The following is a 23,292-nucleotide window of genomic DNA, read 5'->3' as shown; positions in this document are numbered from 1 at the left end:
ATGCAGGACCCTTCTGAAAATTACTCGTGAGGCAAAGTGAGGCTTTTCTGGATAAATAGTGGTGTTCATGGTTTCTTATACTGACAGCCCTGTAATCATAGCTGCTGTTTAATAAGTCACGCTTTACTTTTTAAGCAGGAACCGGTGTATATGTGCTTTAGAAACTCTGATCAGGGGGTGAACGTGAAGAAAGCTTTCCATGATAAGCTAAAAAAATGGAATTTTATTTTGTAAATTCAGCAAAGACAACTTACAAAGCCAGACACCTTCGCCCCAACTATGTTTTGCGACATCTATTTAATGTCGATAACAATTGCATAAACAGCGATACACCTCAATTTAACAGCAAATGGGAAAAACTAGGTCTCGCGGTTATAGGAACGCCGATCGATTACACTTTTATAATTGTATTGTTTTTTCGTGAAAATGATTCTTCATCTTCTTCAGGGTGCCAATATGTTCAGGAGCTAATTGCCAGTGTTGAAATTTGCAAGCCAAGAGAGGGCTTCGGGAGAGAGTTTGTGTAGTTTTGCAATTTCTTCCATTGAAGGAGCGCAGGCTACGGTAGTTTACTATATGCACTGTACCATGGTTTGTGTTGCATGGCCACGGTTGTCAAAATAACTCAACTGCAGCAATATAAAACGGTGTAAAAAAAGACGCTGTGAGCATGCAATTCAAGAATGATGTGCCCCCATCAACGTTGCTTTCCATCCACATTTGGACTTTGGTAGTTATTTATTAATCCTGCGAAGAACTTCAGACTTCTATTTTTACTTTTACTTGACCAAAGGAATAACCACTATTCAATATCGATCTGCATGAAAAAATCATTAGAATAAGATGGAAAGCACTATTTTTTGTACCCTCGTAAAAAATGTCAATATTAGAAACTAACGTTGCCAGCAACATCAATGAATAAAATAGTAACCATTAAAGACCTTTTCAATATGCCAATTTTCTTTTTTTGGCCAATTTTCTTGTTTTTTTTATATATAGATTCCATGTATGAGTATTTCAGAATAACTACATGTTCTGTGTTATTAGAGTACTGTAACCATAGACAATGGACATTTTGACACACCCAGATTCAAACCCATGATCTCAGCAGTGCTAGCTCAGCACTCTAATCTTCTGAGTTACCATTCTCTCAACCTGCTTTGATCGATGTTTTGGACAAATTTTCTTCATTTTTTTCATCATATGTTATTAGATTGTTGCTGTTTACAAAACGTTAGGTGACAACATAAACACCCTACGCGAATATCCGCGAGGCCTACATACACGACGCGTTCTGATTGATAGCGGGGGGACAGTCAGCCCGGGTAAGTTTTTACAAAAATTGTATTTTGTGCTCACTAAATGTGAGCACAATTTAAAATTGGGTTTATTTACCATTGGAAATAACTCACTATCTTACTGTATTCAGCAACTGGCTATTTGCACAATAAAGTGTTCACAGATAATCGTCTCCAAGCATGACCCAAATTGTGCGTGTGTGCCGGGTTGCGCGTTAACTTTCCCACTACAGAACCAACGGATCCCGAGACTCCGGCAAGCGTCGGAAATATTCATCATGCAGATCCTGGAGGATGAAACAATGGCTGGAATCGTGACGTTTGATCACCTGTCATACATCAACAAGAATCTGACCAGAATCACGGATGACACGAGCCGCAAAGAATTCGCAAAATACCTGCCTCGAGTCTCCAATGGGGGCGGCACAGAAATATGTGAAGGAGTACGGCAGGGACTTTCGGTAATCCATATATTGGTTTGGACTGTCTGTGTTGTTTCCAAGCTGAAAAACTCAACACTGGCTTTGTTCTAACTATACGGCGTAACGCAAGTGCTTCAGTGAATGTCTCTAATAATGAATGAATAACAGATTAATTAAAATAAATAACCAAATATCAACGTGGCTAGTATTGACATCACTGATGGAAACGTACCATGCTAACGTCTACGAGTGTTTGTTTCTAAATTTTTATTCACTTTTGATCAAGTTTTTTTTCTATCGCTGTGTAAAAACGAATTTGCCGCATTTCATCGTCCACCCTCGCAAAGTCGACAATGGCGGAACCGTCAGTTGGATGTAGCTCTCCCTTGCGCTTTCGGGTTCAAGCTCGTTTTTGTTCGGCACGATGTCCGGCGTTTCGCTCCGCGTGCTCCAATTGCTGGAAGTTTCTTCAGTCAAACTGAAGCTTCTAGCACATAATGCCAAACAACAAATGGTACATGCCGATATCGCATGGGAGAGGTATACAGCACAAATGAGTATTACTCAAATGCATTACAGTCACAACTCAATTTACTAAAATATAGTTCATATGTTTATCTATCCACATTAGTGTGCCCCATCCTGTTTATATATAGGAGCCGTCTTAATCCTTAAACATGGGATGCTTATATTTAAGCATTGCTGAATGTGGTGGCTTTGGCTCGTTTTAGTACTGGCCAGCCAAATATTCACACAGAAGAACTAAATATTTACAACTTGTTAAACAGGCCTTACTCTGTTGATGAGAAAGTCGAAGCAGGTCCAGAGGTCATCTGATTAAACAAATGCTTCTGGAAAGCATTGGTCTAGAAGGCCTCATAGGCTTACGGCCAAAATTTAGTTTTATATATGTAGAGACAGAATTAGATCGTTCACATTTTGTAATAAAAGTAATAGCAAAGCGATATTTTGGTTTTCACGAGATAAAACACGATGAAAAGGAGGAGGGGGGGGGTGAGGAGGAGGGGGGGTGCATTCGGACCTTTAATTGATGCTACCCGTGTTACCCTTCAGGTTTTGTCAGAACACAATGGCGACGCCTACGGAGATGAGATCATTTTGCTGACCGACGGCGAGGACAATAAGATCAGCCGCTGTTTCGAGGAGGCCTTCGACAGCGGCTGCACAATCCACACCATAGCCCTGGGACCCAGTGCAGATGCGGGTCTTGAGACGCTCTCGACCATCACCGGTGAGCATTGCTACACTTCATGTAAATGTTCAAAGTATTATTCTTTGACGTATGCTGTCCAGAGGAGAAGAGCCGTGTACGAATGCAGTTGTTGAGATTCATATCGCAAGTTGATAATTTGATATTTTCATTAGCACGGTTGGCATGGTTGGCTATGTACGGTGCAAAAGAAGTTCAAAATACTTACCTAAAACTAGTTATTGAATAGCCTTAATAATGCTAATTATTGAATGAAAGAAATGCCACTTCCATCGGTATCTATTTCCTAGCTCAAGTAATTAAACATTTGATGGTGTCTCATTATTATTATCATCATCATCATCAACCATTGTCTATCCACCGCTGGACGAAGCCTTCTCCTGCCGTCGCCATGCCTCATGGTGCTGAAATTCCATAATCCATCTCTCCCCAGCACCTGAACTGATGTCATCACTCCATCTCTATGGCAGCCGTCCTCTTAACGCCGTTCCCTGCTTCGGCTGGCATGCCACCACCAATCTCATCCACCAGCTATCGTCCCTTTTTGTCATGTGTTCTGCTCAATCCCACAATTCCCCCTTAGAGGCAATACAGTGTCTCTATACTTGCAGGGTCCTCCGTAAAAAAAAAGTGTTCTCTTCGGTAAATATTAATATAAAATGCGACTTCTTGGGGGTCTCGATCACCCCCCATTGACTCCCCCCCCCCGCCCCTTACACCCATTACTGACGATAGTACCGTACTTCCATGCCTAGTATTGCACACTCGAAATGAAGGACGTGGGCAGGTGCTCCAAATCGAGGGCAGACACATTTATTGTGGTTAATAGCAATCTTGGGAAGAACAGCACCGTCACTCTGTAAAATGCACCAGCACGTGTGTCACACACAGCAATTCTTCCGAGTCGCCATTAACCACGTGGCCGGTGTCCAAGTGCGGTTATTCATTAACCCTGCCAGCCACCTACAGGCCCGACTCAGTCATCACATGCTGCTGTACACACATGCTGCTGTACACACGTGCTGCTGTACACACATGCTGCTGTACACACATGCTGCTGTACACACATGCTGCTGTACACACATGCTGCTGTACACACATGCATTGCTATACACACATGCATTGCTGTACACACATGCATTGCTGTACACACATTCTGCTGTACACACATGCATTGCTGTACACACATGCTGCTGTACACACGTGCTGCTGTACACACATGCATTGATGCACTGCACAGCACATCAGGACTTTACTCCATTGATGCACAAGGATATAATTAAAAGTGATCCATTCCTAATGTGCCACACTAGCTATTGTCATAGAAGTAGTGTACTCTGGACACGTCAACATGGAGGTTTAGCTTCATTCTGGTGTAAAATTGCTCCGCTCTTCGTTCCAGGTGGATTGCACTTTTATGCGACGGACAACTTAGACGCGAACGGCCTGGTGGACGCGTTCACATCCACGACGACAGACAGCGGAGACGCACACTCTCTGGTCATACAGGTGAAGCCCGCACAACAATGTACCAAAGCCGCACAAACTAAACCCAGTCTGAAAAGTTTGCCTATCTTTATTTACACTAGCTATTGTCTTAGCCAACCAGGATGTGAGTTTACACTAGCTATTGTCTTAGCCAACCAGGATGTGAGTTTACATTTTAAGCTTCAACACATGGCACATGTACAACCCTTTCGATCGATTGATTGATAATATAATTTAATTCTTGGTTCTTTCGGTAAAGTCACGTAGAAGGGAAATAATAAAATAATAATAATAAAATTACATTTTCACGACGTTTCGATATTATTTTATTATTTCGCTTCTACGTGACTTTACCGAAAGAAACACGAATATGAATACATGCAATCACGAAAGCTTAAAATCGAAATATAATCGAAGTTTACTGAAGGATGAGGACTAACCCACGTTGTGCGGGATTATTTGACCATACTTCACCATGCGGGTCAGTGCAGGTACGGGGCGAAGGCAGGGAGCGTATTCGTGACAGAGTGGATTGAGTGTTACCCCTAACTCCTTATCGCGCGTGTGGGTGTGCTCACGTGTACTCTGGTTTTCTCCCACGTGCCCTCTGCTGCCCACCAGAGGCACAACAAGCCCTATCATCTTTCCAGACTGCTTCGTGACTTTGTTTATGAAGGACCACCGTATCGCATTCACATTGCATTGCGGTTTCTTGAAATATTGAGGGGTTGTTTTTACCGAATTCGAAAAAAAACGGCACTTGTTGTATCATGGGACCTCCTTTACCAGTACCAAAATATGAGAATAGCTGTTCCCCTTTTGAGACTAGGCTCCAAAGAAAGCTGTCTCTGGTGTGGACCAATCAGTTTCAAAGACAATGCATATATTATCAGAGTATGTTTTTTGTTTGCATTCTGACCACAAGTATTGTGGTTAATGCAGACATGATTCCTTGTAAAAGGTTTCAGTTTGGTGTTTTAACATCTCAACACCTGTTTTGTTGCCAGAAAAAAGGGGAAAACCTATTCTCATACTTGTTGTTTTCATTGCCAACCCTTGCCCAATATCATCAACCTATTGTGTGCATCACATCCACCCATCCAAGCAATATCTAGGCTCAGTTCTGCTTAGACTTCCAAGATTTGTTGCGACCAGGCACACTCTGCGTGATTTGGTTACAGGCTTCATCATACCACTCTACGTGTTAATTTATTTTGAATGTTTGTTAATCAGCTTATAACTTAAGGACCAAGATGAGCACTACACCACCAACATGAAAAATATTCGTTACATTTTCAGGTTTGCTTTTTTAACGTTTGTGACCTAACCTGGAGAATGTGGGGGATGTTTTGGTTTTTATAGAGTTGTGATTACTCACTCGAGGAATCAATTGATGAATGGATTCAAATATTGTTTAAAACCATCATCAGTTATTTATTGAAAAATACAAAAAATATAAATAACACAAGGGTGGGCCCCTGTGTACACTGCCATGGTGTCGAGCCGGCGCTTTCGTGACTATATTGTGCCATTCTTCGCTGGGAAATGTATTTGAGTAGTCAATTTACTATACATTATTCATAACCATGGGCGAATGTGTGCCGGTGTCATGTGTATGTCACATATAATCAGCAGTTAATTTAATTTCTCCACAAATTAATCATTATTGATTGCTTTGTCCAGTAAATATATGTGTATGTGAGACGGGATTTTCAAAGTATACAAATAAATATAGCCCAATTGGATCATCCGGTAGGAAGCAAGAACTTTAACATTGCATTGCTGTTTTACATATATATATATTTTCTCTACGAAAGCTCGAGAGCACCGGGAAAACCATGAGCAGCAACGAGTGCCTCGAAGGAGTGGTGTTCATGGACACGAGCGTGGGAAACAACACCAAGTACGTCGTCACGTGGCTCTTGAACAAGGTTCCTGAGATCGTCATCAGCGACCCGGGCGCCAACAACTACACCAATTCGAATTTCACCATCGACGAGGGCTTCAAAACCGCACGGTTGACCATTCCGGGAACCTCGCAAGTGAGTATCTTTTTTTTTATGGGACGTTTTTGCCAATATTAAAATGATGAACTGTACTTTTTGCCCTTTTGGCGTTCTCTGATCTAGCACAGTTGAGACAAGGCCATCATTATGGCTGTCTCTCTGGTGTAGGCCAATGGGGTTTAAAGACAATGCATACATTACACTGGTCAACACACTTTTTCTGGCATAAGGTATTCCAACGGTTTTAAGGTGATTTTGGGGTGCTGATTCCAAATCTGGCATCAGTTTTTGTCTATCACATCAGGTTTTTGAGATATAAAATATTGCATTTTCAATAAAAACTGCAGAAGAAAACTATTAAATAAATGTGGATATCTACATAAAATGATATTATAAACACACTATCCTAAAAATACAGCACCATATTTTAACACTAAAGCAGTCACTGACTCGCAACAACTTGCAATTATAAGTGACAGAATTAATTTTGGGTAAAATCAATGAAAATGGGGTATGCCGATAGCATAAAATGAGATGTGATAGAGCAGATCAGATTTGGAATCAGCACCCTGAAATTAGTCTAAAACAGCTGCAAAAGTCCAGGCCAGAATTTTTTTTTTTTTGTTGACCAGTGTTATCAGAGCATGTTTGTTTGCATGTTTTTGCCACTTGTATGTGGCAAAACATGCTCCACTACAGTTGCCCAGTTTGCTATTTTTTCGCATATTAATATTGTGCATGTATGTGTACTGTACAGCCCTTTTGTAAAACCACCACTGGATGAGGGACTCCCCATGCCGTGCAGGTCGTGGGGTGTCATGTGACCATACTTCACCATGCTGCTCAGCGCAGCTTTTGCGAACGTGGGGAAAATTGACATTGGAGAGCAGAAGGGTGGTACAACGGTGTATTTTACTGCCCTGTCCTCTACAGATCCATAACATATGTTATACCTGGTGGTCACCCATCCAAGCACAATCCAGGATCAACCTTCCTTGGCAAGATTTGACTTGAGATTTGGGTGCATTCTGGTGATAAAACCACATACCCACATTGTATTATCAGAATCAGAATCTGTATTTAGACTGTAGGAATCCGATGAGCTGTGAAGCTCTTTTTCACAGATGTCCAGTATGGGTGGGTCAGAAAGAGTATGGGCAAGTATGAGAGGTACTGCTAATCGCTGTAACTTGGGTTGCCAACTTTTTCACAGACCAAGCCCAGATATAGCCTCGGTCGATAGAAACTGCAGCGTACTTATAAAAGTTCAATATAAGACCACCGGATTTTTAGCGCACATCAATTCCTGCCACCTGTACACAGATGCCAATTCCTGGACTGTCCAGGTGACGCTGGACAGGTGGCAACGCCGCGCTGTACATACGAAATATTTATTGCATAGTTTCATGCACATATATCCACACAATCCATCATCACCGTGACCAGCCAAAGCCTGTCCCACCGCTGGATGAAATCCTTCCACATATTGTTGCCATCAAGCATGCCACAATCCATCTCACTCCTGCGCGTGAACTGATGTCACCACTCACTCTCCACGGTGGTGCTCCGCTTGGTTGCATTCTCTCCTGTGCCCCACGTTCTGTCACCAGTCTCATCCCGTTGGCCATCGTCCTTTCAAGGGATGTGTCCTGTCCAAGAACACTTGATTTTCTTAACAGTCATTGTAATGTATACGTGTTCCAAACATATATATGACCACCAAACGCATCCCTAAACTGACTGCATCAATGTACGTTACATGTCGAGGAATGTGTACGTTTCTGCAGCGTACGTAATTGTTTTTTTTATGCACCTATTATTTTTCTCTACACTACTGTTCTCTTGTTTATCCTAAAATGGAATACTGTGCTTCGTTCTCTTATTTATGGTGTCTCAGTGGGCTTTACCACTGAAATAAAGTTTATTGGAGGATAGTATGACTTCACAATAAGACAGACTGCATATACACATAGCGAGACCATTGGATTTATCACCCACAAAGAGACCGTGAGTTCGCGATGCTCATTATGTTACTGCTTATATCGTACATGGTATATCATAACAGACAATGTATGTCGTAAGGTAAAAGCTACATTTCCAATGATTGGGAACTCCAGAGGTCAATGACCAATGGGAAGACCTGAAGCCAAATCGTGGAATACTGTAATAAATATCGCTGAAAAGTCGAGTGTGGAACCTACGATACGATCTAGCAAACAGAATAAGGTTTGGCAGCATCAAAAGCGTTGGTCTTGATGACCTCTTGACGTTGAGTGAATGCTAGAACAGATACTGCGTGTGCATGACTAATGGAGGTGGGTGGAGAAATATAGAAGTGGTTAGCGTCCAACATGCTGAACCTGGCAACCTGAGTTCGATTTCTGTCCACAGCTGACATCAGTGCTGAGCGATATCTGAACCTGGGCACCCCCTTCACATTATTATGCTTATTATAACAAATGGAAATTATTGTTACCCTCAGCCTGGGGTGTGGAGTTACTCGATATGCAACAGAGCTGCCAACAAGGACACATTTGCCCTGATGGTGACCAGCAGCGCATCCAGACAAGGAGTTCAACCCATCACCATGGAGGCGCACGTACTATCGGGTGTGGGTGGACAGCCCCACATCAACGCCCTCTATGCCCAGATCATGCAGGGCTTCACGCCTGTCGTGGGCGCCACTGTCTTTGCCTTCATAGAGCGGCCAAGCGAGCCGGTGGCCTACAAGCTGGAGCTTCTGGACAACGGGGCAGGTGCGTTCTTTCTGGGAGGAGGCCTTTGTCAGATTTGTTGTCCTTCCCTGTACCTCCAGTTAGCACGGTTTGCTACACACGGTGCGAAAGAAGTTCAACGTACAGACATGCATACAAGATGAGGAGTTCATTCCCGTCTCCTGCCTCGCACGGTACGAGAAATCCCTTTTCCCAGTCATCCCTGCTATTGACTCCATGCCCACGTTCAAGCCCAGGCTCAAGACCTTCCTCTTTTCCTGCTACAAAATACCTATTCCTACTGTGGCTGTACAGCATCTTGGGATGCGGTTGCATTTTAACGCTAAATATATCCACATTGTATTCTGTTGCATTCATGGAGAATACTCAGTGACTTATGGCTCAGATCACTGAGATGGCACCACTGAGATATTCTGTTAAATTCTGGGTATCAGCCATCAATTGTCTCAGCGTGGTCACCGATGAATATAAAAAATTAACCCGTAAAAACAAAGTTTTTCACTATAAATCCTTTATATGCGTGGCATCGGTTTCATTTTATTATTCATTTCTGTTTTTCTTGAGTAAGCAAGCAAGCAAGCAAGTGAAGTTAATATAAAGGATTTTAAAATGAAAGATCACCTCTTGACATGCCCCGTATATTCCCGAGGGCACCAGCGTTGACCCGTTTTACCACTTTCAAGAACCTGGCGGCTTCAATTTAACTGCTCTATAATAGTCTCCATTGTACAGCGTGGGGGCAGGGATTTCATGCCATGTGGTTAGTCAACATTTGCGTCATCATGAAACGGGTGGCTAGAGTCCTCTCGTCCTCTGGCTTGAGATGGCTGCCACCTATGGGTCAGATGATTGTCTGCCACCATTAAGCAATTGGTAATTAAATATTTAAAAAAATTTCCCTAAACAGTGTAAAATTTAGGAAAATGTTTTCACGAAAATTTATTGTCACGCACAACGAGGCTGTGTGCAAAATATCAGCTCGATTGGATCACGGGAAGTAGGTTAAAAAACGACCGAAAGATTTGCACGGTCATAAGCGTGCAATCAAGCAAGCAAGTGAACTTAATATAAAGGATTTAAAAATATTGGCCTTTGGAGGATACGGGCATCGATCCCGTTACCTCTCGCATGCTAAGCGAGCGCTCTACCATCTGAGCTAATCCCCCACACACTACAACAAGAGCTAACCATACCTCATATAACTAACAACATAACGCAATCGTGTTACCGACCGGTCAAAACGCAAACCATTTTGTTTGCGATTGCAAAAATAAGAAAAAAATGTTTTCCTAAAAAGTGGAAATTTTTTGCATTTTTTTTCACGAAAATAAATTGTCACGCACAACGAGTCTGTGTGCAAAATGTCAGCTCGATTGGATCACGGGAAGTGGGTTAAAAAACGACCGAAATATTTGCACGGTCGTAAGCGCGCAAGCAAGTGAATTTAATATAAAGGATTTAATTTTTTTTTCCTAAAAAGTGGAAAATTTAGGAAAAAAATTTTCACGAAAATTAATTGTCACGCACAACGAGTCTGTGTGCAAAATGTCAGCTCGATTGGATCACGGGAAGTGGGTTAAAAAACGACCGAAAGATTTGCACGGTCCTAAGCAAGCAAGCAAGCAAGCGAACTTAATATAAAGGATTTAATAATAGACTAGTCCTCGGCAGGAACGACAGACAACGACCATAAAGCAGTTAGGGGTTTACCTGGTTAATAACATTCTTCCAATGATTGCTCAATTTGTATCCATCTTCTCGGTTAAAGTTATGTCTATGTTTATATATCTCGATGGCTTAATGAACAACCCTTTGATAGTTGCCCGAAGGTTTGCAGAGTACCTTGGTCCCGGAAAAAAACAATATAATGCGAGCCCACAGCTTTATAACAATGGTCAGCCACGGCAGAGGTATTGGTTCTGCCGTGTTTCAGATCTGCCTTGTGTTTGCGGACACGTTCCGAGACATGTCGTTTCGTTTCCCCAATGTAACTGCTACCGCAGGTACAACTCAGTTTGTAAACTCCAGGATATTGCATGTCAGGAATGACATCCTTCACAGATGGAATTAGATCACGGATTTTGTGTACTGTATTGAATCGGACCTGGATCTTGTGTTTGTTTAAGATTTTGGAAATATTTTTGGTAACGCCTGCTATGTATGGTAACGTGATGGTTTTGATCGGCTTCTTAGGGGGTTGTTTCTCCATGGTTGGAGAAACAGCTTTACGAATAATGCGGTCCTTGTACCCATTCATCTTGAGGGCCTGGTGTACGTGTTCCAGTTGACTGGCTAGGTGGTGTTGGTCAGAAATGCAGTATGCCCTATGGTGTAGTGTTTTGATGAGGGATTTTTTCTGTGCCGGATGGTGGTGGGAATCAGGTTTCAGATTATTCCTTCAAGTGTAGTGACATACAATCGGTCACATAGCAGCAGAGCGCTGGCTGCTGGCAAGGAAGGGGATCAGCAGCTTACAGCAGCCCTGACTGACAGCAAGTCACGTGATAGACCAGAGACGGATGTAGGGGAAAGGTCACGGAAGGGGCACATCGAGACCTCGCTAGAAGGTTCCAGAAGGTGGGCGTGGCCGGGCCAGAGCCAGGCCACGCTGACAGTATAACAGGGGCCCGGTGAGGGGACCTCGGGGCTGTCGTTTGGAGTGGGATCCCACCGTGCCGTCTCCGTCTTCACCATCTCGGCGTCGCCAGTCAGCCAGTCTACCGACTGTCCTGACTGGGAGCTGTAGTCACAAAGTGTGAACTGTTAAGGCCGTTTCATAAACAGAGTGCCCCCTACTCTAAGTGTCTCTGAATCAGTCACTACAATAATATCACCTTCCACAGAACATTCTCTAACATGGGTGATTTATTGCTCTGCTATAGTTCCAAATAGACATTCATCATCTCCAGACATGATGGTTATATCAAAATTTGAATAAAAATTGTAAAAAGACCAATGCATTTGAAATAGTTGATAATCCTCAGCCATACGGGTTACCAAGTGTGGAATGCATCTAGAATAAGGTTTTGTTTGTATGTGACCAAATAGAACTGACAGATGTTCATTTGAGGTCGTGGAAGTCATATCGGGTAAAATGTTTTTTTTAGATAATGCAGTGCTGTATTGAGGAAAAAAGTGCTGCAACACATCACAGTTGGCATCGGAATACAGAAGTTTGAAATCGCTTGCTTCAACATGAACATTCAAGTGTAACTTCCTTTTAAATCGTTAACCTCAGCAAAATCGCACCAGGGACCTTTTACAGCAACTGATTTCCGTGTCCCACATTATTATGCCACTTTGCATCTTGTACAATTGTGATCTGGCGAACACAGGACAACAGCAATAGAAATATAGGTATACACAGCTGGGATGCAACTAATACGGTAAATTACTTCCGTTAGAAAAAATACGATAGTACGTGTAACTAGTAAATTGTCTATCACAATAGGTGTAGTGATCAAAGGCGAAAGCATTGCATTTCCTCGATTTGTTAAAGAGTAAATCTAATAATAATTAGTTTTTTTTTATACAGCATCATTCATGAAAATTGTATCTCAATAACATATTCTTAGGTTTTTTCGGTAAAGTCACGTAGGTAAAAACATTAAAAAGTAAAATAAAATAAAAATAAAAATCACGACGTTTCGGAGGCAACACAAGCTTCCGAAGACGGAAGCTTGTGTTGCCTCCTACTTTTTAATGTTTTTACCTACGTGACTTTACCGAAAAAACCTAAGAATATGAATCATTGCAGTCACGAAAGTTTCAAATCTAGAATCTCAATAACACTTAACATTGCAACCCACACAAACAAAACAGAGCACAGGCCACGTAGGGCAACGTCAAACACTCGCGCACTCACACTCCCGGTATCTACGAAAGTCCAGGAAACAATGACAGCAATAATTGGATTTCATACAGCATTATATTACATCTGTCTCAACCGCAATTAGCTTCCTCCGTTCATACTTTGTTAAATTGTTGGATTTTGATGCAGTGCTATGACAGTGGTTACTTGACTGTTTGTGTGTGCAGGCGGGGAGTGGTAGTGTGGCGGTTCGCACTCTGCGTTACGAATCCAGCAAACTGATTTTGATTCTCGCTCACGGCCAACACCAGTGACGATTATCTGAACCGGTTCTGGGCCTCCCCTAGGTCGACTCAACCTAAAATTAGTACATGGTTCAGTGTGTAAAGTTCAACACTTGTCGGGCGTGGTACTGGCCATCCACCCCCTCGTGTAACCGTTCTGGTCTTCATAGGTGCTCGCTAAGTATCAGCACTAGCCTCAAAAAGTATGTTCAGACCTTGCGTGGGATCTTTGTTTCTGTTCTGTACAGGTGCCGACGTGAACAAGGACGATGGGGTTTATTCTAGATTCTTCACGCAGTTCACGGAGACTGGCCGCTACAGCGTGAAGGTGAAGGTGACGGGTGACAAGACGACCACGAAGCTGGCTCCACAAAGACACTCCCGGGCCTCCTTCATTCCGGGCTTTCGCAACGAGAAAGGTGGGCCTGCACCGTCTGCACGCTTCAGCAATTGCAAAACTGGGCAATGTAACACTAGATCAGCGGTTCTCATACCTGTCAACTCCTTATCAGTGCCCCTACCTTATTACAGACCAATTCAGATCTTATTGGTCACCCCGTGCCCCTTATTAATCTCAACGTTCATCCTGCAAAGTCCCATGACAACGGAGAAACACAAACAAATAGATCAATTGTTTTTGCCCGCATTGAAACGGCTGTACGCCATATGGACCTGGAAACTAAATTTCCCTGGGCAAGAATAAGGGTAAACCATATGGATTGGCAGGTATGGGTTCTCAATATGTGGATTGTGACGCCCTCCAGGGAAGCCCTTCTGAAAGGAGGAGGTGCAAGGCTGCAGGCTGTGGCATGGATATCGCGTAGAACACATTTCAAATGTGCACGGAGAATGTCAATGCCGTACTGCGTCCACAAAAACACGCTGATACGCAACATGAAACAAATGCCTTACGAACACTGTGTCGACGAGACATCTGGTGTGCGTTCAATGAGCCGAGGGCTCTGCCGTGGCGTTACGAGGAATAATTTGGCTCTTATTGAACAGTGTGTTTTGGAAAGCGTTTTTTTTTAATGGCGGAGAACATTGCCCAGCTCGTTGAGCGTTTGTTGGGCGTGTCAGTGTTCCGAGGTGGAGTAGCTCTATCTCTCACGAAAAATGTATTTTACTGTGGCTCTGTGTCATATTGAACTCTGCTCTGTCCCACCAGGGGAGCTGGAGGTAACGCAGGTGCCAGCTCCGGCGGGTGGGCAGGTGCTGGTGCCGAGCGAGGACTTCAGCCGAGTGGCATCGGGAGGCTCCTTCCAGGCGACGGTGCCGCCGGGCGGGCCCCGGGACATCTACCCTCCGTGCCGCGTGCTCGACCTGACGGCCGAGTTGCTGGCGCCGGGGATTGTCAGCCTGGCTTGGACGGCGCCCGGGGACGACGCCGACTTCGGCCAAGGTGCCCCAGCCACACAGCCACACAGCCTCACACGCACGGCGCTTACAGCTTCTATCGACCACAAAGACAAATATCTCCCCGTATAGCCTTTAACAGACTGCTGAGGCAAGTGCTATCAGCGAGTAGCACCTCTGAAGGCCGACACGACGCACAAGGGCACTGGCGGAGCCAGTGGGGGGGTGGGGTGGCACGTACCCCCCCAATGATCCGATTAAAGTCCCTAATTTGGATCGAATCATTGGGGTTTATTCGTAATAAATCGGCATTTTGTGACCCCCACTGCCACTGTGTATCATATTATTACGTGCCAGGAACTGTCCATAATTGGCAATAAGTAACGGCAAAGCAGTTATAAGTGACTCAGAATTGTGCGCAGTTGCGTATACAGGACACGACTTCCCTGAAGGCATCATACCTTCAGCGAGCGCGATGCCGATCACACAACACGGTTCGAATTCGACCCTCGATCCATGGCTGCGCCATCGCCGCACACGCATCGAATAAAAAGCAAGGGACAAGTCCTTACTTACTAACAACTATCATTTTGCATTGCTGGAGGGGTTGCCCCCCCTACCTGAAAATCCTGGCTCCACCATTGCACAAGGGGATGAGTGGCCAGAACCATTCCTGACTGCTTTGGTCTCCCCTCCACAATGCTGATGTTTAGACACCGCACCAGGTACTCATTTAAACCCGAGTCGACCGAGGGGAGGCCGAGGAATGGTTCAGATAATCGTCACTGGTGTTGGCCATGAGTGGGAATCGAAATGCCATTCTACTGCTCGATTTTATTCCAGTCAGCAGTTTATGCTGAACCTCGTGGTTCTAGAGTTTATGTATACGAATTACATTGTATACGAATAATACAAATGAAAAATAACTGATTCTTACACACACCATTAGATACGCGTATTGTGTGAAAGAGTTTATTTTTGACGAGTCATTTCATCGCTGCATGCCCATTGATTCACCGATGAAGTACCAAATGTTGTTCCACATGTCTACATCCGCTCGGCTCCGGTAACGTTCTCACCTGTCCCTTTTGGACAAACTGTAAAAAAATAGCTTTATAGCTCATCGGATTCCTCCAGTATAAATAAAGCCTAAGGAAATTGCTTTGCTATTTAGAAAGTCCACATGTGTGCAACAAGACCAATCGATGCTAATTCAAATTGCATCCTCCGCCTTCCATTTTCAGCGTCGGGTTACGAGATAATAACGAGCGACAGCCTGGACGCCTTGCTGGAGGCGACCGAGAGTAGCCTCGTGCCGAACGAGAACGTCACCCGTGGAAACCTGAGCGCACCGGCAATCGCGGGCGACCTCGAGACATTCAAAGTGACGGTGAGCGAGGTCGTGGCCGGCAGCGAGCGCTACTTCTCCGTCCGAGCCATCGACAAGGTGGACAACTGGGCGAACATCTCGAACGTGGCCTCGGTGTTCCTCGCCACCGAGCCGCCGTCACGCGCTCTGTACATAGCCATGATGGTCATCGTGACATTCGTCTCGACGTTATTCCTCCTCGGCGCCATGGTGACGATCGTGCGCTTCGCGAGTAAGAGATGCTGCCGCGCCAAGGAGAGGGACGAGGAAGCCAAGAAAATGCCACGATACTGAAACGAGCGGCACTGTAGTGACGATGAAAGCGGACTGAGATAGAAGCGGCGCTGATAGCCAATCAAAGAAAGGGAAATGAGGGGGCGTGCCACTTTACTATGACGTCAACATCTCGGTCTAGGAAATAATCGCATTGGTTACATGTTATTGATTCTGCTTATTGATTTTGAAAATTTATTGTTTTTTTGATTATTCATTACAATCTCCATTTTGTGCAGCTATGTCCAGCACGCCGCCTCACGCCGCTCACAGCACTTGCCCTTAATCGAGATTTTTTAAACATCTCATTAAAAACTCTTACTTTTGCTCCGTTAACGGCGGGTTTTAAGTTGAAATAAAAGCGGGAAGATTGAAATCGATCTTTTGGGGCGCCGTGGTTGATTTACAGCAGCGTTTTCCTTAACGCCCCATAACTTTGTTTCTACGTTTATTAAGCATTTGAGAGCTTCCTTTTATTTCTCCAGCGGACAATCGTGATGAAAGTGCATCGTGTAACTATACACGACGCAATTCATGTTTCTAAGTGCTGTTAAAAGTGTGCTGTATGTGCTGCACGTGATCACTGTGTGCTATCTTTGATCTATAAATGTTTTAGCCAAAATAGCATCCGATTAAATTTCGATTTTAAGCTTTAATGACTGCAGCGATTCATATTCTTGGTTCTTTCGGTTATTGTCACGTAGAAGGGAAATAATAAAATAATAATAAATATTCAAATATACAAATATTGTAATAGGTTTTAACCCTTTAAACTGGTACAAAACTGACACCTTTATACAAGGCATCATGTTTGCAATAACCACAACACAAGCAGTCAAAATGCAAACAAAAAGAAACAACTCTAATGATGATGATAATGATATGCACTGTCCATTATCATCATCATTAGAGTTGTTTATTTTTGTTTGCATTTTGACTGCTTGTGTTGTGGTTATTGCAAACATGATGCCTTGTATAAAGGTGTCAGTTTTGTACCAGTTTAAAGGGTAAAAACCTATTACTATATTTTGCCACTGGAAAAGGAGGTCTCATAGTATACAAATAATTTTATGATTTCCCTTCTACGTGACTTTACCGAAAGAACCAAGAATATAGCATCCGATTGCTATAGAACATGAGAACACCAGGTGTAATCATATGACCGACATGCTATAACATTGTTGACGTATACGCTCGTTATTACATTTGGAGTGGAGTGATGCATCGATGGCCAGCACTGTGAGTCGGAAACCTGAGCTCGATTGTTGGCCACGGCTGACATCAGTGACGAGTGGGGCCAGAATCAGTCCTGCCGACTCGCCCACTCCTTCTCCTTTACCAATCCCGCACTGATCAGCATGGTGTAGCATGGTCACACAAACCAAACACCGTGGCTGGCATGGTCAAAGTGTGATGCCTCGTCGATTAACGAATGGGTACATTAATTCGTATTTAAATTGGTGGAAAATGTGCAAGATTGAATGCATTACCTTTACACTATGGGAACCTCATTTGCCAGTAAAAATATGATAATTGGTTTTTTACCCTTCTATCTGGCAACAAAACTGACACCTTTTTACAAGGAGTCATGTTTGCATAGACCGCATGTTTGCATAGAGCCTAGTCTCACAACCCATGTGAGACTAGGCTCTAAGGAAAGCTGTCTCGGGTGTGGACCAATCAACTTTAAGGACAGTGCACATTATTAGAGTTATGTATTTTGTTTGTATTATGACTGCAGGTATTGCGGTCTATGCAAACATGACTCCTTGTAAAAAGGTGTCAGTTTTGTTGCCAGATAGAAGGGTAAAAAACCAATTATTGCATTACCTTTATAAATACGTTGGGTTTGTGCAGTAAATTGAACCCTCTTTTTGACTGCATTGGTCGGATACAAAGATGGTCCGTGTTACTGTTCCATATGTCACAGCAGGTAATATATACTGTACGTTGATTAAAGACTTCTATTTGTCACGTTGGTACATTGCTATTCATTATTACGTTCACGTTTCCACATCGGCCCTCAAGTTGAAAAGTACCCGAATAAGCGTGTACATGCACGTGCTTGGAATCGCACTGAAAGACAGAAAGAGAATCACGTGAATGGGAGAACATTCGCAAGTTGGAAATGTCAAATTGACTACTCTTAGGTTTTTTCGGTAAAGTCACGTAGGGAAAATTAAGTAATAAAATCTTCTTGGTTCTTTCGGTAAAGTCACGTAGTGAGAATTATTTTATTATGTTTTATTATGTTTTATTTTTATTATTTTATTATTTCCCTTCTACGGGACTTTACCGAAAGAACCAAGAAGATGAATCCCTGCAGTCACGAAAGCTTTAAATCGAAATTTAAATAAAAGTAAAAATAATATAAAAAAAATAATAGAAATAAAATTAGAATATAATAAAATAATTTTATTTCTATCATTATTTCTATTATTTTACTAATAATAGAAATAAAATAATAATATAATAAAATAATGTCTTTTATCTTATTATTTCTATAATTTTAACTTTTATTATTTATTTTTCCCTACGTAACTTTACCGAAAAAACCTAATACAGTAGTATGAATCCTTGCAGTCACGAAAGCTTCAAATCTAGAAGTAAAATTGACTTTTACACGAGTTCATAACTGTGAAACAAAATCGCACGATGGCAAATACATTCTCGGGTATTGAAGGTAACATTTGCCTTAAACTATAATACATATCAGAAGGTAATAAAAAAAGGTATGAAAATCCAACTCGTTATGATATGTGGGGAAAAAATTGATTTAAGGAGTCGTGATAGAAACCTATATAACCTCGGACAAATCGCACTGAAGGCACTCAATCTCATAAGATCGTGGGGCCAAGCAGGCTTGATACTCGTTAGCACTTCTCGCATTAGAAACGTCAAATGAATAGCAGGTGTTGTAGGCTGTGGCTGCGAGGAGTTTTCAACACAGCAAAAAACTTTTTTTATCTATCTGTGCCAATCTATGTTATCCTTTCAATGCCTCAAAACCGAAGTTGCTTGCCCAATATGCGGCATAATTTCTTCTGCTTAACCCATCACCCCAAGCTTCCTTAATCGGAGTTCATGCTTCGCACAGTGTCTCTTTGTTTCTCCTATTTGCACTATGAGGCAATGGACGATATCATACAGAGAGAAATTCGACGTTAAAAATCAAACGTTCAACTCTGAACAGTCATAATGCATCATTCAAAGTTTTATTTTCTTCTTCCCTGCTGAAATAATGAGAAAAAAGTCAAGGAAGTTCCAATGTACCGAAACTATTAAAAAAAACTATATATATTAAAAACACATTAATACCAGGTCAGGCCCACTGAGCTACATAGCTTTTTCAGAAGCGACCTGGCAACAAATGATAACCCACTGAAGTGGTGTATCACGTGGAAACTTACAGCAGCCAAACACTCTAAACGCATGTTTCTAAATATGGAGGCAAAACCCGGAGGACCTGGAGAAAAATCCACGTGACCACGGGGAGAGAGACACGCAAACTCCAGATATACAGCAGGCGTCAGGGTCGGGATGGAACCCACGACCTCCTGCACACCAGGCGAGGTAGTTAACATCTCACCACCCTTGTGCCTTTCAGTGCCGATTGAAACAATCGGCACTGAAATTAATTATACAGCAGTTTTGTCCTTATTGACTGCTCTAGTTTTGTTTATTAAACATTTGGGAGGTTTTTGGACGGTTTTTTTTCTATCTTGACAATCATTATTAAAGTTTATGATGTAACACTATGCAATACAAATACCCCAATTTTATTCTGCACAGAAGCCCCCTTGCTATGGCTTAATGTAATTTTTTTAATTATACTCAGTCTACAGGTTTTTCTCTATTTAAAAGCTGGCAGAACCATGCCTGACATGCCCCCAGCACTTCATCCTTCTCAAAGTTCAACCTGACTACTGTCTCTAACCGCCTCCAGCCCTGCATTATTAAACATATGCTCTCTCCGCAATCGGGAACTTGTTTGTTGTCCCTCTTTTGATGAGCATCTCCCATCTCCTCTGATTGCTCCTGTCAATAAAGTCCAATGCTGTGCCAGTTGCTCTTCAATTTCCTTCCCCATGATCATTCAGCATAGTCTGCATCCTCTGCTCTCCTTTCATCTTCTCGCCAAGCATCTTCTGATTCACATCCCTGGTCATTTACATGGCGCTTTCATGTTTGAGCACATATCTACTTGTCCGTCTGACTTACTTGCTCGGTCAATGGCCAGGGTCAATGGCGGCGTGGTGTATTCCGCAAATTTGCCCGACTGTGAGGGCGGGCACAAGCTGGCGTGAGTAGGTTAAACGTTGAGTTTTATAAGGGCACCACGGAGTGACCAGCCCCTCCCCACCCCACCCAGCCCCACCCCCCACCCAGCCCCACCCTCCCCACCCAGCCCCTCCCCACCCTCCCCACCCAGCCCCTCCCCACCCAGCCCCTCCCCACCCAGCCCCTCCCTCCCCACCCAGCCCGCTCCCTGCACGACGGACGGACACAATAATCCCCTTTGGGCTGGTGGAACCAGTGGGTTCCTACCAGTATAACTTTTGTTGCTGCCTCAACTGCAACTGTCTTGAAGCCTTTCCAAATTTGCCTCTGCTGCCTCCGGCTCTTTGGCTGGTGTCCCAGGTCAGGTTTATGATGGGCCATATAAACCACTTTGGAAGAGAAGAGAGATGGATGTGAGTGTAAAGAAAATGGTATTTGAAGAGGGAGTTAGATATGCATTACTGCGTGGATCAGAAAAATTGAAAATAAGTGCTGGAATGTTGAATGTTGGCACAGGCGTTTGAGACAGATGTTATAGAATTTGGTAGCAACACAAGGTAAGCAATAATAATACTAATTTCATTTTATGTAGCGTAATTTATGCAATTGCATCCCAAAACGCTGCACATAAATTATTAAATTTCGTACACAGCAATGCAGAAGTCTGGAAGATAACATGGCAGGCAAAGTGTTGTCGATATGATTAGGTACAGCATGTGTGTAAGATGGGGGAAGGTCGATTGCCAACACAGACATTCAAGTGGTTTCCAAAAGTTCAGCGACCAAGGGGAAGACCTAATACCAGATGGTGGTAGACTGTCAAGGTAAATCTTGGAGGTCGCATCTCTACTGTGCAACAGCTGCGGGATCTGGCAGTGAGTAGAAGGCGTTGGATAAGTTTGGTGCCATCAATGGCCTTGGTCATGATGACATCTGGATCTTATGTCTACGTTGGGCGATGCGGCAATTCTGATTTTACAGACTGACTGATTTGCTTCCGGCAAGTAAATATTAACAAATCACACTAATCATTCTACATTTGAACAACGCTGAAATGCAGAAAACTATTTTCCAACATCCTGCATATCTGTATCTACTTGAATCATCACTATGAGCTTCCTTAATCATAGTGCATGTGAAGTATTGGAAAATGACGGCAGGAAACTCCTTGACGGGAACACACTTCTTTTATTAAATCTTGACTTGTAACGATACAACGCGTGGCCTCTCTTCTTCACAATGCGGTCACCATACAACGGTACAACTCGTGACCTCTTCTCTCCGCCCTACGCTTCTCTTGACTCTCTTAGATTCTGTGCTGCTGGCTCTCTGTGCCTCGTGTAGACTCCGCGCCTCGGCTACACTCTTCTCTCGTCTCGTGTAGACTCTGCGCCTCTGCTACACTCTCCACTCGCCTCGTGTAGACTTTGCATCTCTCTCTGGCTACACCGTATGCATACTCGGCTCGTGTAGACCCTTCTCTCTCTCTGGCTACACCGTATGCATACTCGGCTCGTGTAGACCTTTCTCTCTCTCTGGCTACACACTATACATCGCTCAGCTCGTGTAGACCTTTCTCTCTCTCTGGCTACACACTATACATTACTCAGCTCGTGTAGACCGTTCTCTCTCTCTGGCTACACACTATACATTACTCAGCTCGTGTAGACCGTTCTCTCTCTCTCTGGCTACACACTTATACCTTACTCTCCTCTACTCTCCATTACTCTCCTCTCCGGGCTCTATCTCTGCACCTTCGTCTTCATTCTTAGATGGTTCCACTTCTGCCCTCCTACTCCTCTGTGCATCACCTTATATATCTCTTCTTCCCGGGAGACGGAGCGGATGCGGACCTCAACGTCGGCACCGCTCCTCAGTTACCCAATCACCACGCGCTATCTCTACGATCCGTTTCCGCCCAGCGCGTGTTTCCACTCCCCGACCAATCACACCGCGCTGCCACCCGATCACTCCCTCTCAGCGCGTCACCGGCACACAGCCAATCAGCAGCACTACCCCCACCCGCGCACTGACGCCTGCTCCTCCCCGTCAGCGCGCGTCACCACACACACACCCGTACATACGCGCTGGCACACGACGTATACACCCAGCGCGTATCACCACTACATCACCCCCTCCCACATAGCTCGCAGCCGGCCCGGCTGCTAACAACAACCAACCGCAACGATAAGACGACAACCAACAAAAAAAAACCCGTAACCCCCCCAGTGTGCCCCGTAACATAACAACAACAACAAGAATAACTATGTACAGATTGACAATGAACACGAAAAGTCAACAATAACACGATACAAGCAAATTCCAAAAAACGAACGCGTCCCACGTCCCTGCGACTACACGCAGTGACGAGGCGCTCCAACTGCCCCGACTCCTCACGAGGCAGGTCATGCAAAGTAGCACGACCTGGCGCGAGTCCGTCTGGCTGGTCCGTCGTATGGGGCGGGACACTGACGACCGTCCGGCGGTTCCGGCTGCTCCAGACGGCGCGGAACGGGCCTGAAAGGGCCGGCCCCGCCGCGGAGATCCGGCCGCCGGTGATCGGCAACTGTCAGTTCCGAGACACCTGGGAGCAGATCAGGCGAAAATACGTGTGGATCAGGCAGAGACATTTCCCCCTCTGGGTCGCCGGTCACGTCACACGCCCGGCCATCACGACACAAGGGGAGGCCATATGGAGGCGAGAACGGTTTCAGTCGGGAGGGGTGAACGTACCAACG

General features: G+C 44.0%; 1 protein-coding gene and 1 non-coding gene across 2 annotated transcripts in view; one reads left to right on the top strand and one right to left on the bottom strand.

Annotated features, from left to right (window-relative positions):
* LOC144937996 (calcium-activated chloride channel regulator 1-like) overlaps nucleotides 1–16,294 on the top strand; it is a 29,611-nt gene extending 13,317 nt beyond the window's left edge. The window contains exons 7-14 of the mRNA XM_078865693.1: nucleotides 1,532–1,759; nucleotides 2,795–2,972; nucleotides 4,354–4,460; nucleotides 6,257–6,481; nucleotides 8,928–9,201; nucleotides 13,524–13,694; nucleotides 14,444–14,677; nucleotides 15,876–16,294. Coding sequence (XP_078721819.1) covers nucleotides 1,532–1,759; nucleotides 2,795–2,972; nucleotides 4,354–4,460; nucleotides 6,257–6,481; nucleotides 8,928–9,201; nucleotides 13,524–13,694; nucleotides 14,444–14,677; nucleotides 15,876–16,294 — 1,836 coding nt within the window. The remainder of the gene's footprint in view (nucleotides 1–1,531; nucleotides 1,760–2,794; nucleotides 2,973–4,353; nucleotides 4,461–6,256; nucleotides 6,482–8,927; nucleotides 9,202–13,523; nucleotides 13,695–14,443; nucleotides 14,678–15,875) is intronic.
* Nucleotides 10,274–10,346, bottom strand: TRNAA-AGC (transfer RNA alanine (anticodon AGC)). Its single transcript has one exon. It is a non-coding gene; the product is annotated as a tRNA-Ala (tRNA).
* Nucleotides 16,295–23,292: the final 6,998 nt, after the last annotated feature.

The sequence above is a fragment of the Lampetra fluviatilis genome, chromosome 20 (genome assembly GCF_964198595.1).
Source record: "Lampetra fluviatilis chromosome 20, kcLamFluv1.1, whole genome shotgun sequence".
Lineage (NCBI taxonomy): Eukaryota > Metazoa > Chordata > Hyperoartia > Petromyzontiformes > Petromyzontidae > Lampetra > Lampetra fluviatilis.
The sequence above is the reverse complement of the archived record's forward strand: the minus strand, read 5'-3'. Positions and strand labels throughout refer to the sequence as shown.